The following is a 12,630-nucleotide window of genomic DNA, read 5'->3' as shown; positions in this document are numbered from 1 at the left end:
TAAAGCAAATACTTCAGTGTTTATACTCACTAAATACAAAGATGTGGATGTAAGTATAGAAGTTATAGGGATGGGGCCACACGGGCATTGGCCCCCTGCTGAAATCTGATTGGCCTGTCCCGAAGTGCCCCTGTCCTTATCATCTACCCTTTGCGCAATGATTAGATTATAAGTGGATGCAAGTCCAAGTCAAACTACTGGTGGTGCTAATGAGCCAAATTAGAATTTCCTATGTGAAATCTTGTGTAAAGACGTTGGACCAATTCTTGGCCCTTTTATGAATATTGTGGCTCTTTGATGTCCCCATGCTCAGAAAAATCCTAAATCCACCACCAAGTTAGTTTTGTGTTGTTTCAGTGACCATTAATTGTTGAATTTACCTAACCAACTGTTAGAACCAGTTTATAAAAATTCACATGTAATCTTTTACAGTGTAGGTTTTATGTTTTCTCTAACAGGAGGGCACCAACATTTTCATCCACTTTTGTATTATGAATCAACGTTTTACAAAACAGACATGTTGAAATGGACGAATTCCACCATTGGGAGTCCTGTGAGATACTGATAAAAAGAACACACACCCACAGGAGTTGTCCTTGAGACACATCTCAGATAAGCGAGTCCTCCAAAGCAACAGTCAGAAACTTATTGCAACTCCTTCGGATTCCGTAGATTCAGCTAAAATGTGCATATTTAGTTTCGTTTTTGTCTTTTTTTTTAAACTTTTGTGACTAATTTGCTGCTTATGTCTCTTCTGTTTAGGGGTGTGTGTGTGTCCCTGCCAGAACCAGTGATGGCCGACCTGCAGCCTTCACACCAGACTGACCAGCCGCTGAACAAGTTCCAGCAGGGACACCTCCCCAACGGAAATCAAGCGCCTGGAGATGGCCTGCAGGCCAGAGGCCAGTGGGCCAGCAAGGCGGAGTTCCTCCTGGCCGTGGCTGGACAGATCATCGGGCTGGGGAACGTCTGGAGGTTTCCATACCTCTGCTATAAAAACGGAGGAGGCAAGTTCAGGATGTTTCTTTTCAAACACGGTTGGAACAATCAGAACTGGTGAGATATAGTGGTTTTGTTTTACCTTAATAAGCACTTTCTGTGTGCAGGCGTGTTCTTTGTGCCCTACCTGTTGTTCCTGGTACTCTGTGGGATCCCTCTGTTCCTCCTGGAGACCTCTCTGGGGCAGTACACCAGCCTAGGGGGGGTCAGTGCCTGGAGGACTATCTGCCCATTATTTGGAGGTGTTTTGCTCTTTTACATTAAAGCTGAAAAGTGCCTTTTTTACCATAAAATTATTTTTCATTAATCCTTTTATGGTTATTTTTATAATAGAGGGAAGAATTTACGTTCGGCGTGAAATGTATTCTTTTAAATTTGGGTTTGAATTTACCTTTGCTGCTTTGGACGAGATTTAATGCAGCATTAGTGGAAAAGAATGGACTTCTTCACCCAAAACCAAGGTGAGAGTTGTTAGAGAAGAGTGTTGGGACCTTAACTAGCTCCCAGCCACTTGTTTTAGTTATCTATCCTTATCAGTCTTCATCTTTGCATTATTAGCGCAATAACCTTTAAAATAGCAATTTCTGCCAGAGAACTCACAGTTCAATCTTTTCCTAAAAGCTTCAGCCCTGATTTAGAGGATGGATGAATGGATGGAACGATGGCTAAAAAAGGATGTATGGATGGATGAATAGAATAGTAAAATGGCCTGTATTTGTGTAGCGCCCTCTTGGGTTCTACAACCCCAACTCAGTGGCCTAGTGGTATGAGTGTCCACCCTGGGACTGGGATATCGGGATTCTAATCCCAGAAGCTCCCCACAGGGATGGGTCAAATGGCAAAAACAAATTTCACGCACCAGTGTGACAACTATGGGACTTTCATTTTAACAACCCCCATGACGATTCACAACACAATCGTCATCACCCATTCAAACACACATTTGCACACTGGTGATGATCAGCCACCGCTGCCCTGGGGCGCACTGACAAAGGCGAGGCTATCGGACACAGAGGCCACCAGCCCCTCTTACCACCACCAGCAGGCAAGGTGGGTTAAGTGTCTTGCCCAATGACTACGATTATTGTGTCAACAATTCGATTAGACTACGATTATTGTGTCAACAATTCGATTAGACTACGATTATTGTGTCTTCGATTCGATTATGATTATTGTGTCAACAATTCGATTAGACTACGATTATTGTGACAATGATTCAATTCGACTACGATTATTGTGTCAACAATTCGATTAGACTAAGGTTATTGTGTCAACGATTCAATTTGACTACGATTATTGCATCAACGATTAGACTACGATTATTGTGACAACGTTTTGATTATGATTATTGTGTCAGTGATTAGATTCAATTGCAATTAATGCGTCAACGATTCAATTCGACTAAGGTTATTGTGTCAACGATTCAATTCGACTACGATTATTGTGTCAACAATTCGATTAGACTACGATTATTGTGTCTTCGATTCGATTATGATTATTGTGTCAACAATTCGATTAGACTACGATTATTGTGTCAACGATTCAATTCGACTAAGGTTATTGTGTCAACGATTCAATTCGACTAAGATTATTGTGTCAACAATTCAATTCGACTACGATTATTGTGTCAACAATTCGATTAGACTAAGGTTATTGTGTCAACGATTCAATTTGACTACGATTATTGCATCAACGATTAGACTACGATTATTGTGTCAACGATTCAATTCGACTACGATTATTGTGACAACAATTCAATTATGATTATTGTGTCAATGATTAGATTCAATTGCAATTAATGTGTCAACGATTCTATTCGACTACGATTATTGTGTCAATTATTAGATTATGATAGGCTGTGGTGAAACGCTCTGCCTTAAAACCTTAAAACATACTGAAAACCTAGAGGACACGTCCAATTCTTGTCTTTAATTTAGTTGATAAAATCCAAAATGGGTCCATATATTAGCTTTTATTGTCTGAGAAGCTTTAGAGTCAAATATTTTTGCTGGTAAGGGTGTAAGAAATAAATAACACCAAATGAAATGTTTGGCTTAGTTTTCAGAAATGTTGTAGAATGGATCAAATTCTGTTTAATGCAGAAAATAAAATAGAATAGAATACACTTGTTAATCCCACAGTGGCGAAATTCACTTGTTACAGCAGCAAAAAACTCGGATCGGTGGGTTTAGTAAAACCTGTTATTTTGAACTTTCTTCCTGAAGTTTAACAGCTTTAAAGTTCTTTGAAAAGGCAAAACAGATGCAACAAAGACAGGAAGTACACTAAAAGATCAGTAAATGACTCTAAACTGATGCTAATGTGTAAAATTCTCTCTTGGCTGCATGTTTATTGTCAGATTAAAAGCCTGAATTTCATGAGCAGACACCATAACCAGCTGTTTGTCTGAACAGAACTCCAGTCCAGATCTCATGAGACAATCACTCATCCCCATGAAGCCTAAGTAGGTGTAGGCAGCAAGCAGTGTGTGTGAGTGAAAGGACGCTTTCATCTGGAGCTGATGGTGAAGCGTGCCAGCATGGAGGCTTTGATGATGATTTATGTGGAGATGTGATCCGGTTGTGTCCCTGCAGGCCTCGGCTACGCCAGCCAGGTGATGATCCTGCATGGCTGCGTGTACTATATTGTCATCCTGGCATGGGCCCTCTTCTACCTGTGCTACAGCTTCCAGGCGGAGCTGCCGTGGTCGCACTGCAACAACACGTGGAACACCAGTGGGTAACGACAGAACGCAGCGCCGTGGAGAACGTGAGCAAGAAGTAAAAGTTTGTTAACTCCGTCCTGCAGATGCGTGCGTTTTGTTCGAGCACTTCAACCAGAGCACCAACGGGAGCAGCCTGCCGGAGAATGCCACCTCTCCTGTCATGGAGTTCTGGGAGTGAGTGTGAAGCGTTTAGATGTGGGTGTCCATGGCGGGTCTAGGTCTAACTGCTGCCTGTGTGTTCCAGACGGGAGGTGTTGCGTCTGTCGGACACTTTAGACGAGCTGGGTCCAGTCAGCTGGAAGCTGGTTCTGTGTCTGGCCGCCGTCTGGCTGGTCTGCTACTTCTGTGTCTGGAAGGGGGTGAAGTCCACCGGAAAGGTGAACAGAAACTACAGCACAGCCTGACCTTTGACCCCAAAGACCTCAGTGTCCTCCTTTAGTGACTGACCCAGAGCACGACCCAGTTTTTATAGAAAGAACAAGCAGATGAACGCAGATTCTGGTTTCAGCACTGATCCGGCTGATTTCAACTAGAATTAGCAGATGTTCACTTTACATCTGTTACATTTCAGGTACTTAAACCACCAATCCGGAGTTTTCCCTCTTTCAGGAATTACGTTAGCCAAAACCAAACGTAAATGTAGCAGGTCGGTCTAGCCATGCTCCATTGAAGCCTCAGCAGCTCTACCATTGGCTTGAACAATTTTAGGTCTGCCAATCACAGCACTCTGTTTGTTGGGCAGGCTTAACACCAGAGCTGCAACATAGAAAACTACAAAGATGGCGTCAGCTCAGGAACGGTGATCAAATGGAAATGGCTCTGGTATAAACTTTGGGCAACTTAAACATGAGATTTTCTTTGATGACATGATCAGACATGAGTACTTAAGTCCTTTATTTTGAAAAAAGATGTGTTTGCCTCTTCATTGATGGCGTACAGCGTACCGCCCCGTTGACTGATTTCCGTCACATTGTTAATAGCTCTGATTGGTCCTAGCATTGTCCAATAGCGAGCCACAGTTTGAAAGACGACAATAGTCCCCACCCTCTTTCCATGGTTTTTAATGGTTGGTGGCCAGACTATATATTTACATATATAGGACGCCTTGCCAGGTTGGAATTATGTATGATTATTTTAGAAATCCGTAAACGCGATTGTGATAAAACAAAGGCGTCAGTTTCTGTTTTACTATAATGACCAAACAACATAACGTGACAATAACTTGTAAAATGATGTCTTTTAGCTCGTTTGGCTGACTAGAGGTTGCCTCCAGCTATAATCATGGAAGTAAGGAGAGTGGCTTAAGGTGCTATATATTTTTCTGGCCTCTAGATGGTGCCCTCTGAGAATAGAATCAAGATTTCTTTTCTGATAAGTAAAAACGTCCACATCTAGAGAAAATTACTACTCAGCCATGATGAGTTCAGACTGGGAAAAATTTTGGATTTTTTCTACTGCTGCTTGGTAACGGTGCGTTCACGGACCAACAAAAACATGTGATCAGTACTGGGTGTGACCCCCTTTTGCCTTCAGAGTCTGTTGTATGTTGACATTATAGGATCACGCAGTTGCTGCAGGTTTGTCGGCCGCACATCCATGATGCACATCTCCCGTTCTACCACATCCCAAAGGTGCTCTATTGGACTGAGCTCTGGTGGAGGCCATTTGAGTACTTTGTGATGTTCAAGAAACCAGTCAGAGATGATTTAAGCTATATGACGTGGCGCATTATCCAACTGGAAGCAACTATCAGTCATCTTCCCTGCAGAAACACGCCCCTTCAAGATCACTTCGCTTCGCTGCCAATAACCTACTGGTTGTTCCATGAAATGACAGTATATCACATTACAGGGGAGGCGATACGATGTATATCACAATGCGGGGGGGGGGGGTTACGATATATATCACAATGCGGGTGGGGGGGCGATACAATGTATATCACATTACAGGGGAGGCGATACGATATATATCACAATGCGGGGGGGGGGGGTTACGATATATATCACAATGCGGGTGGGGGGGCGATACAATGTATATCACATTACAGGGGAGGCGATATGATTTATATCACAATGCGGGGGGGGGTACGATATATATCACAATGCGGGGGGGGGCGATATGATGTATATCACAATGCGGGGGGGGGCAATATGATTTATATCACAATGCGGGGGGGCGATATGATGTATATCACAATGCAGGGGGGGCAATATGATATATATCACAATGCGGGGGGGGGCGATATGATATATATCACAATGCGGGGGGGGGCGATATGATATATATCACAATGCGGGGGGGGGCGATATGATTTATATCACAATGCGGGGGGGGGGCGATATGATGTATATCACAATGCGGGGGGGGCAATATGATGTATATCACAATGCGGGGGGGGGGCGATATGATATATATCACAATGCGGGGGGGGGCGATATGATTTATATCACAATGCGGGGGGGGGGGGCGATATGATGTATATCACAATGCGGGGGGGGCAATATGATGTATATCACAATGCGGGGGGGGGCGATATGATGTATATCACAATGCGGGGGGGGGGGCGATATGATGTATATCACAATGCGGGGGGGGGCGATATGATTTATATCACAATGCGGGGGGGGGCGATATGATGTATATCACAATGCGGGGTGGGGGGGCGATATGATGTATATCACAATGCAGGGGGGGGCGATATGATTTATATCACAATGCGGGGGGGGCGATATGATTTATATCACAATGCGGGGGGGGCAATATGATGTATATCACAATGCGGGGGGGGCAATATGATGTATATCACAATGCGGGGGGGCGATATGATGTATATCACAATGCAGGGTGGGGGGGCGATATGACGTATATCACAATGCGGGGTGGGGGGGGCGATACGATGTATATCACGATGTGGGGGGGGGGGGGTACGATATAAACTTAGGCCAGACGTTTCCACGATAACTCCGGTGTTATAGCTAAATCTGGTTACTGAAATAGTGTGGAAACCTGAAGGGTTTCCTCTGAAGTTGTAGATTAGGTCCTGTGCAGCTACCGTCCACTTTTGCGTGCGTAATAAGCAGCGATGGGAATTGTGGCATCAACAAGTCATCTACATGTGTGTTTTTGTGCTGCTCAGCAACTGAACCAGGTTCATTCACTGTGCCGATTGACGTCACTTGGTTTAATTGCTAAGAGGAAGAAAAAACATGGCATGGAGATGACTTGTTGATGCCACAATTCCGCATCTCTGGTAATAAGAAATAAAAGAAATAAACATTAACGCTGCTGGCAGTGGCCCATTAAGGTCATCGTGGTAATTGCACGTCTCTCACTTCTGGCATGAAAGCTTTAAGAGTCGGCCTCAGACAGACAGTAGGTGCAGAATTTCTCCTCCAGGTTTGAGGGGATTATGTTCAGATTTCCTGGATGTCAACGGAAGCTCAGGTGTGGACTCTATCTAGTCTGAAAGGATTTGAGAGAAAACCACAAGTCCTACAGAATAATGACACTTGGTGGGTGGAAGGAGACAAAAATCTTAAAGCTCTGATGTATAATTTATGTAGGAAAACCTTTGAGGGAATCAGGAGTCAGCAAACACAGATTGGGAATCTTCAGTAGTTTCTGATTTTTTCCTTTTTTGACAACAACTCTTAGACATCTTCTCCCTTTGACCTCTCTGTGACCATGTCAGGTGGTGTACCTGACGGCCACCTTCCCGTACGCCATGCTGCTTGTGCTGCTGGTGCGCGGCGCCACACTACCCGGGGCAATGCAGGGCATCGTCTACTACCTCAAACCCAACCACACGCGCCTGGCCGACCCACAGGTACAGAAGCACATCCCAAGACACGGAATACTGTTTTGTTCCATTTTTAGGGTTTAATTCGTTGAATCTGCGTTGGACGACTTCCCTTTAACCCTCAAAAACAAACGGGTGAAATGTTTTCTCTGCAGGTGTGGATGGATGCAGGAACCCAGGTCTTTTTCTCCTACGGAATCTGCTTGGGAAGTCTCACAGCTCTGGGAAGTTACAACAAATACAACAATGACTGCTATAAGTGAGACCCCCTACCCCCCAGCTCACACACACACACACACACACACACACACACACACACACACACACACACCGCTTGAGGTGAACCATACATACTGAAATGTAAGACGTTAGCTCCCGCTGGTCAGAAGGAATGGCAGGAATGAAAAGACCACACCTCAAAGAAAAGCCCTCTCTGCCATGTTTCCCACAGTCTGTCTCTCTCTCTCTCTCTCACACACACACACACACCTCAGGATTTTACTAAGTCAGTCCTCTGATGATTCCAGGGATTCCTTCCTGCTGTGTCTCCTGAACAGCAGCACGAGCTTCCTGGCAGGCTTCGCCATCTTCTCCGTGCTGGGCTTCATGGCTGAAGAACAGGGCGTGGACATCGCCGCTGTGGCCCAATCAGGTGAAACGCGCAGAAACAGTAATGTCGTCAAACATGAAATTAAGGAAGAAAAACTGGAAGAGAAACTGTGCCGTTTGCATCAGGGCACCATTAGCTAACTAGTCATTTGGGATTCTCTGGGGCAGGTCCGGGTCTGGCCTTCATCGCTTACCCGAGAGCCGTAGCCATGATGCCTCTTCCTCAGCTGTGGGCGGTCTGCTTCTTCCTCATGATCATCATGCTAGGTCTGGACACACAGGTAGGCTCTGGTGTGTGTGTGTGTGTGTGTGTGTGTGTGTGTGTGTAGCAGCAGCATCACAATCACTTCCTGTCTGACCCAGTTTGTGAGCCTGGAGGCCCTGATGACCTCGGTCACAGACCTGTACCCCCACCTGATCCGCCGCGGCCGGCGCCGAGAGCTGCTGCTGCTGGTGGTGTGTGTCGTCTGCTTCCTGGTCGGACTGGTCATGGTCACACCGGTGAGGTGTTGGTTCTGGGTGGAGGAACACACACACACACACACACCGTTTGGTAATAATGATGCTTCTCTGTTCCCTCCTCCATGTAGGGTGGTCTCTACGTGTTCCAGATCTACGACCACTTCTCCTGCAGCGGAGCCAGCCTGCTGCTCCTCTCCATCTTTCAGTCATTAGCCATCGGCTGGGTCTACGGTACCGTTCTGGGTTTATGACCTATTTAGTTCAATCTTCTCTTTCCAGCTTTTATTACATTTTCTTCTTATCAATAATGAAACGAACCCCCAGAGTTTAATAGAAGCTCAGACTCTCGAACTCAGTGGCCTCCATGTTAGGATGTCTCTGTGGGAAGGAGTCTGGATCCTTGCCAGACCCTAAATCAGCCCTCAGGCCCCGCCTCCTCTCAATCTGGGCCCGGGGAGCCGCTATCCCAGCCAGGGACGGGCCTCTGAAATCAGGAAGTTCCTGCTGCTGGTTAGGTGGTCCACACTTTAGTAGTGACGACAGGCGTTTGAGGGAGAAAACGTCTCCTTTGACATTAAAATAATCTGTTTTTGTCTCCAGGAGCCGAGCGCTTCAGCTCCAACATCAGAGACATGACCGGCTACGACCCGCTGCCCGTCTTCAGGCTGTGCTGGAAATACCTGACCCCAGCCGTGTGCACCGTGAGTCATCTCCATCACACAGAGATGCATCAGGCCCGTGTCACACAGCAGGAGGTTACAAAACACGACAGACCTCACGCGAGGAACCAAAACTTCACAGATATACCAGTTGTAGACCGGCGGTGTGTGGTGTGCTGCCACACGGCAAATGCTGCTGCAGCGTCCTGGATCCTCCTGCATCCCGCAGAGGGAAAAAAACAGGAAACAAACTTTAATGTGAAATAAATTTGGTTTTGTTTGCATCAAACGGTTATTAGTAAATAAATCTTGAGTTGCGTTTTTGCTGCATAAAAGAAGCTGTAATGAGGTTCTCTGTCTTCCTAAGGCTACGTTTATCTTCTCGCTGGTGCGCTGGTCCCCGCTGGCTCTGGGTAAAGGGCTGGTGGCTCCGCTCTGGGCCTCCACGCTAGGCTGGCTCCTCACCCTCTCCTCTGTGTCCCTGCTGCCCATCTGGGCCATCTACGCTCTCGCCACCACCCCGGGAACCCTGGCACAAGTGAGACCCACGCACGTCCCATCCAAAGCCGCTGAAGGTTTTTTAAATACCTGGTGACCGCTTCTTTTTTCGGCTTCACAGCGTTTCCAGTTTCTCTGCAGTCCCACCCCAGTGTCCTCTCCGGCCTTCAGCCACATCTCCACCAGCAGCTCGCTGCTCACCTACAACCCCGTGCGCCCCTTCTCCGGGAAACCGAAGGAACAAATGGTAGAACTGATCCAGGAGAAGACCACATGACTATAATCAGCATCGCGTGTCGCTGCTCAGCCAACCGTGTGTGCCGAACAGGAAGTTTATTCCCAACAGAAGGGCGGGATCCTCATCAGATCAAAAGACCTGCTGCGTCTTACGGGAGCAACGCCGCTCGCTTACACACGCTTAAAACTCGTTGAGCGACCATGTTTACATTCAAGAAGATGCCTACAGGACATTCCTGCTAATCCCAAAACAACCAGTTGGAAAGTTTTCACTCCTGGATCACAACCACTTCCCTAGCATCTTCTTTATTGTTTACGTTACTGTACACAAGGACCAACTCATCACAGCCGTTTTAACGCACAAGTTAGAAACGCTAATGTTTGTTTTGTCAGCATCGTTCCAGCCTAACCCTATACTCTCTATGAGAGACGGATCTCCGCTCGTGCTAGCTTGGCTTCTGAGACGACTCCATGAGTCGCGCCTGTAGGAGCTAGCATAGTTCGAATGGTTTCCAGCAAGTTGTACGGCCAGACCGAGTCAAGGTAATGCTCCAGTTTTAATTAGCCAGGTAGCGCTTTTGCTGCCAGTATACCAACAAGGTAACGTGAAGAGTTCGTTCAGTCAGTCAAAACTAGCTGTTAGCTTATCAGTCCACTCAGTACTCTCTGAGCTGAGGCTGTTTAAAGAGCCACAGGTAAGATGACTACTACTTTAAAGCTTCTGAACTATTGCTTTAATCTGATTATTTATTAGTTGTGAAGTGAATGCTAGAATGTGCAGTAATTAGTCTTTTTATGATGCAGTGTAGAATTCAATTTTTTAAAGAAAATGAAGGCATTATTAGCTGAAAGCTGGAAACAAAGAGAAAATCTAATTGAGTCAGCGCGTATTCTAGGGATGCAGCAATACACCGCTTTACTGATTCATTTTTTTATTGGTTGTGTGAAGGAACTCAAGATTTCTCCACTTTTATAAAATAAGGTAGTGCAGTTACGTCATATCTGTTACGTGAACATCATCCTTATGTCCTTATGCTAGCTGGCACTAGCATCGCTAGCAGGCGCATGCACGAGTAGTGCTAATGGGCACTAGCAGCGGTAATTAGTGCTAGCAACGCTAACAGGCAATAGTGGTGCTAATACTTCCTGGCATTGCTACCAGACATTAAAAGTGCTAAAAGGGGCTAGCAGCGCTAACAGGTGCTGTCACTACCTAGTCTGGAGTTAGCATAAATGTGATGCAAGTCACCAAACTCACGTTAAAGCTGTGTTCGTTTAAAGAGCCTCTTAACCAATAACAACTCTTTTTTGCGATAAATGTAAACGTTTTCTCAGACAATCGTGTTCCTGCGATGCTCTGACTCCGCTACAGACCCAGCTCAGAGTTGGAACAATTTATAGGAAAATCAAAATCTATTTTTTTGTTTTGTGAATTTATTGTTTGTTTAGTTGTTTAAAAAGTTCGACTGTATCTTTTATAAGAAAAGCTAAAGTGGAACATATTATGGTCTATTTTTTAGGATGATCGTAGAAAGCTTCACGGCTATGAGGTTAGTCTGAATTTTACAGATAAAAATAGTATCTTGTTGGGCTGCAAGAAACTGCAATAAAATCTGCACATTTCACACTTTATTATTCACTATCATATGTCAAAACTGCAAATAAGTTGTTACATTTTTAGCCATAGCCAAGTTGCAGCAAATGGTATAGCATAGCTCTTCTACATTAGCATTATGCTAATAGGCGCTGGCAATGCTAGCATCTATCCGTAGTCTGCAATAAACAGAAATGTGGTGTAAATCACCAGAACCCACAGAAATTTCATGTTAAAGCTAATCGTGTGAACACTTCTTTTGCGTTACTTACTCAGGAAGGGATCAGGCTTCGTGTGTCACATCTAAAATGGTCCCCAGTGAACATGGTCAGTCTTTCTGACAGGACAACACACAGTGATGGCATGTTCAAGTACTTCAAGATCTAATCTCACCATGTTGTCCTTCACAAGTCAGAACTTACACGAGTTTTCCACAAATGCATAAGTTTCGCGTAGCGTCCGCTAAGCATAATACGCAGCTACTAGTCGTCTTTGGGTGGGATTCCACCTGCCACAAAGCGATGCGTCTTCGACACGTCCCAGAAGCAACGTGTTGCGCATGCTTTGCTTTAGATTGGGCTGGACGAGAACATGGGATCAGTGTGACATTTTCGGCACCTTTCAAAATAAAAGACATTCAGGTTTCCTGTTGCTTATCTGGTAAAAGAACGACAGCGTCTTTACCTGTGAAACCGCAGCAGCTAAGGTCAAAAGAACAAAAAATGAATCACAGACCATTTGGAATTATGCGACTGTCTTTCTCCTTTCTTTTATCATGTGAAATTGTGGAAACATGCGTGATCTTTCAATTCTCTGGTGATTTTGTGGCATTGTGGGATCAGCCTCGTGGAACGCTTTTGCTGCAGATTCACTTCTAAAATGCTCCCGGTGGAAAGCAGCATGCCTCTGAGCTCTTAGGGACCGCGGGTTGTTTACGTTAAAGCTGCTATGGCGAGTCTACAGAATAAGCAAGAATAACACACACCCCACCCCCCCGGGGATCTTCCCTGAGATGCTCCTGCCGGAACCAGAAACCCGCGAGTCCGGA

The 12,630-nt window shown here is 45.4% G+C and overlaps 1 protein-coding gene across 1 annotated transcript; it reads left to right on the top strand.

Annotated features, from left to right (window-relative positions):
- The first annotated feature begins 583 nt into the window (after positions 1 to 583).
- LOC107381080 (sodium- and chloride-dependent GABA transporter 2) lies at positions 584 to 10,199 on the top strand. The gene is made up of 15 exons (XM_070544185.1): positions 584 to 685; positions 763 to 1,007; positions 1,107 to 1,241; positions 3,594 to 3,734; positions 3,808 to 3,898; positions 3,969 to 4,101; positions 7,416 to 7,550; positions 7,679 to 7,782; positions 8,051 to 8,175; positions 8,301 to 8,413; positions 8,496 to 8,633; positions 8,723 to 8,825; positions 9,195 to 9,295; positions 9,621 to 9,791; positions 9,873 to 10,199. Coding segments are annotated over exons 1-15 (1,893 nt in total). The 5' UTR covers positions 584 to 683; the 3' UTR covers positions 10,029 to 10,199.
- The last annotated feature ends 2,431 nt before the right edge of the window (positions 10,200 to 12,630 follow it).

The sequence above is a fragment of the Nothobranchius furzeri genome, chromosome 14 (assembly GCF_043380555.1).
Source record: "Nothobranchius furzeri strain GRZ-AD chromosome 14, NfurGRZ-RIMD1, whole genome shotgun sequence".
In the NCBI taxonomy this organism is placed as follows: domain Eukaryota; kingdom Metazoa; phylum Chordata; class Actinopteri; order Cyprinodontiformes; family Nothobranchiidae; genus Nothobranchius; species Nothobranchius furzeri.
The sequence above is the reverse complement of the archived record's forward strand: the minus strand, read 5'-3'. Positions and strand labels throughout refer to the sequence as shown.

Bases quoted from the DNA above. Each gene is read 5' to 3' on its own strand.
- LOC107381080 (XM_070544185.1), top strand. The intron at 1,008-1,106 runs GCAAGTTCAGGA...TTCTGTGTGCAG, and splicing joins CTGCTATAAAAACGGAGGAG to GCGTGTTCTTTGTGCCCTAC. The intron at 9,296-9,620 runs GTGAGTCATCTC...TGTCTTCCTAAG, and splicing joins TGACCCCAGCCGTGTGCACC to GCTACGTTTATCTTCTCGCT.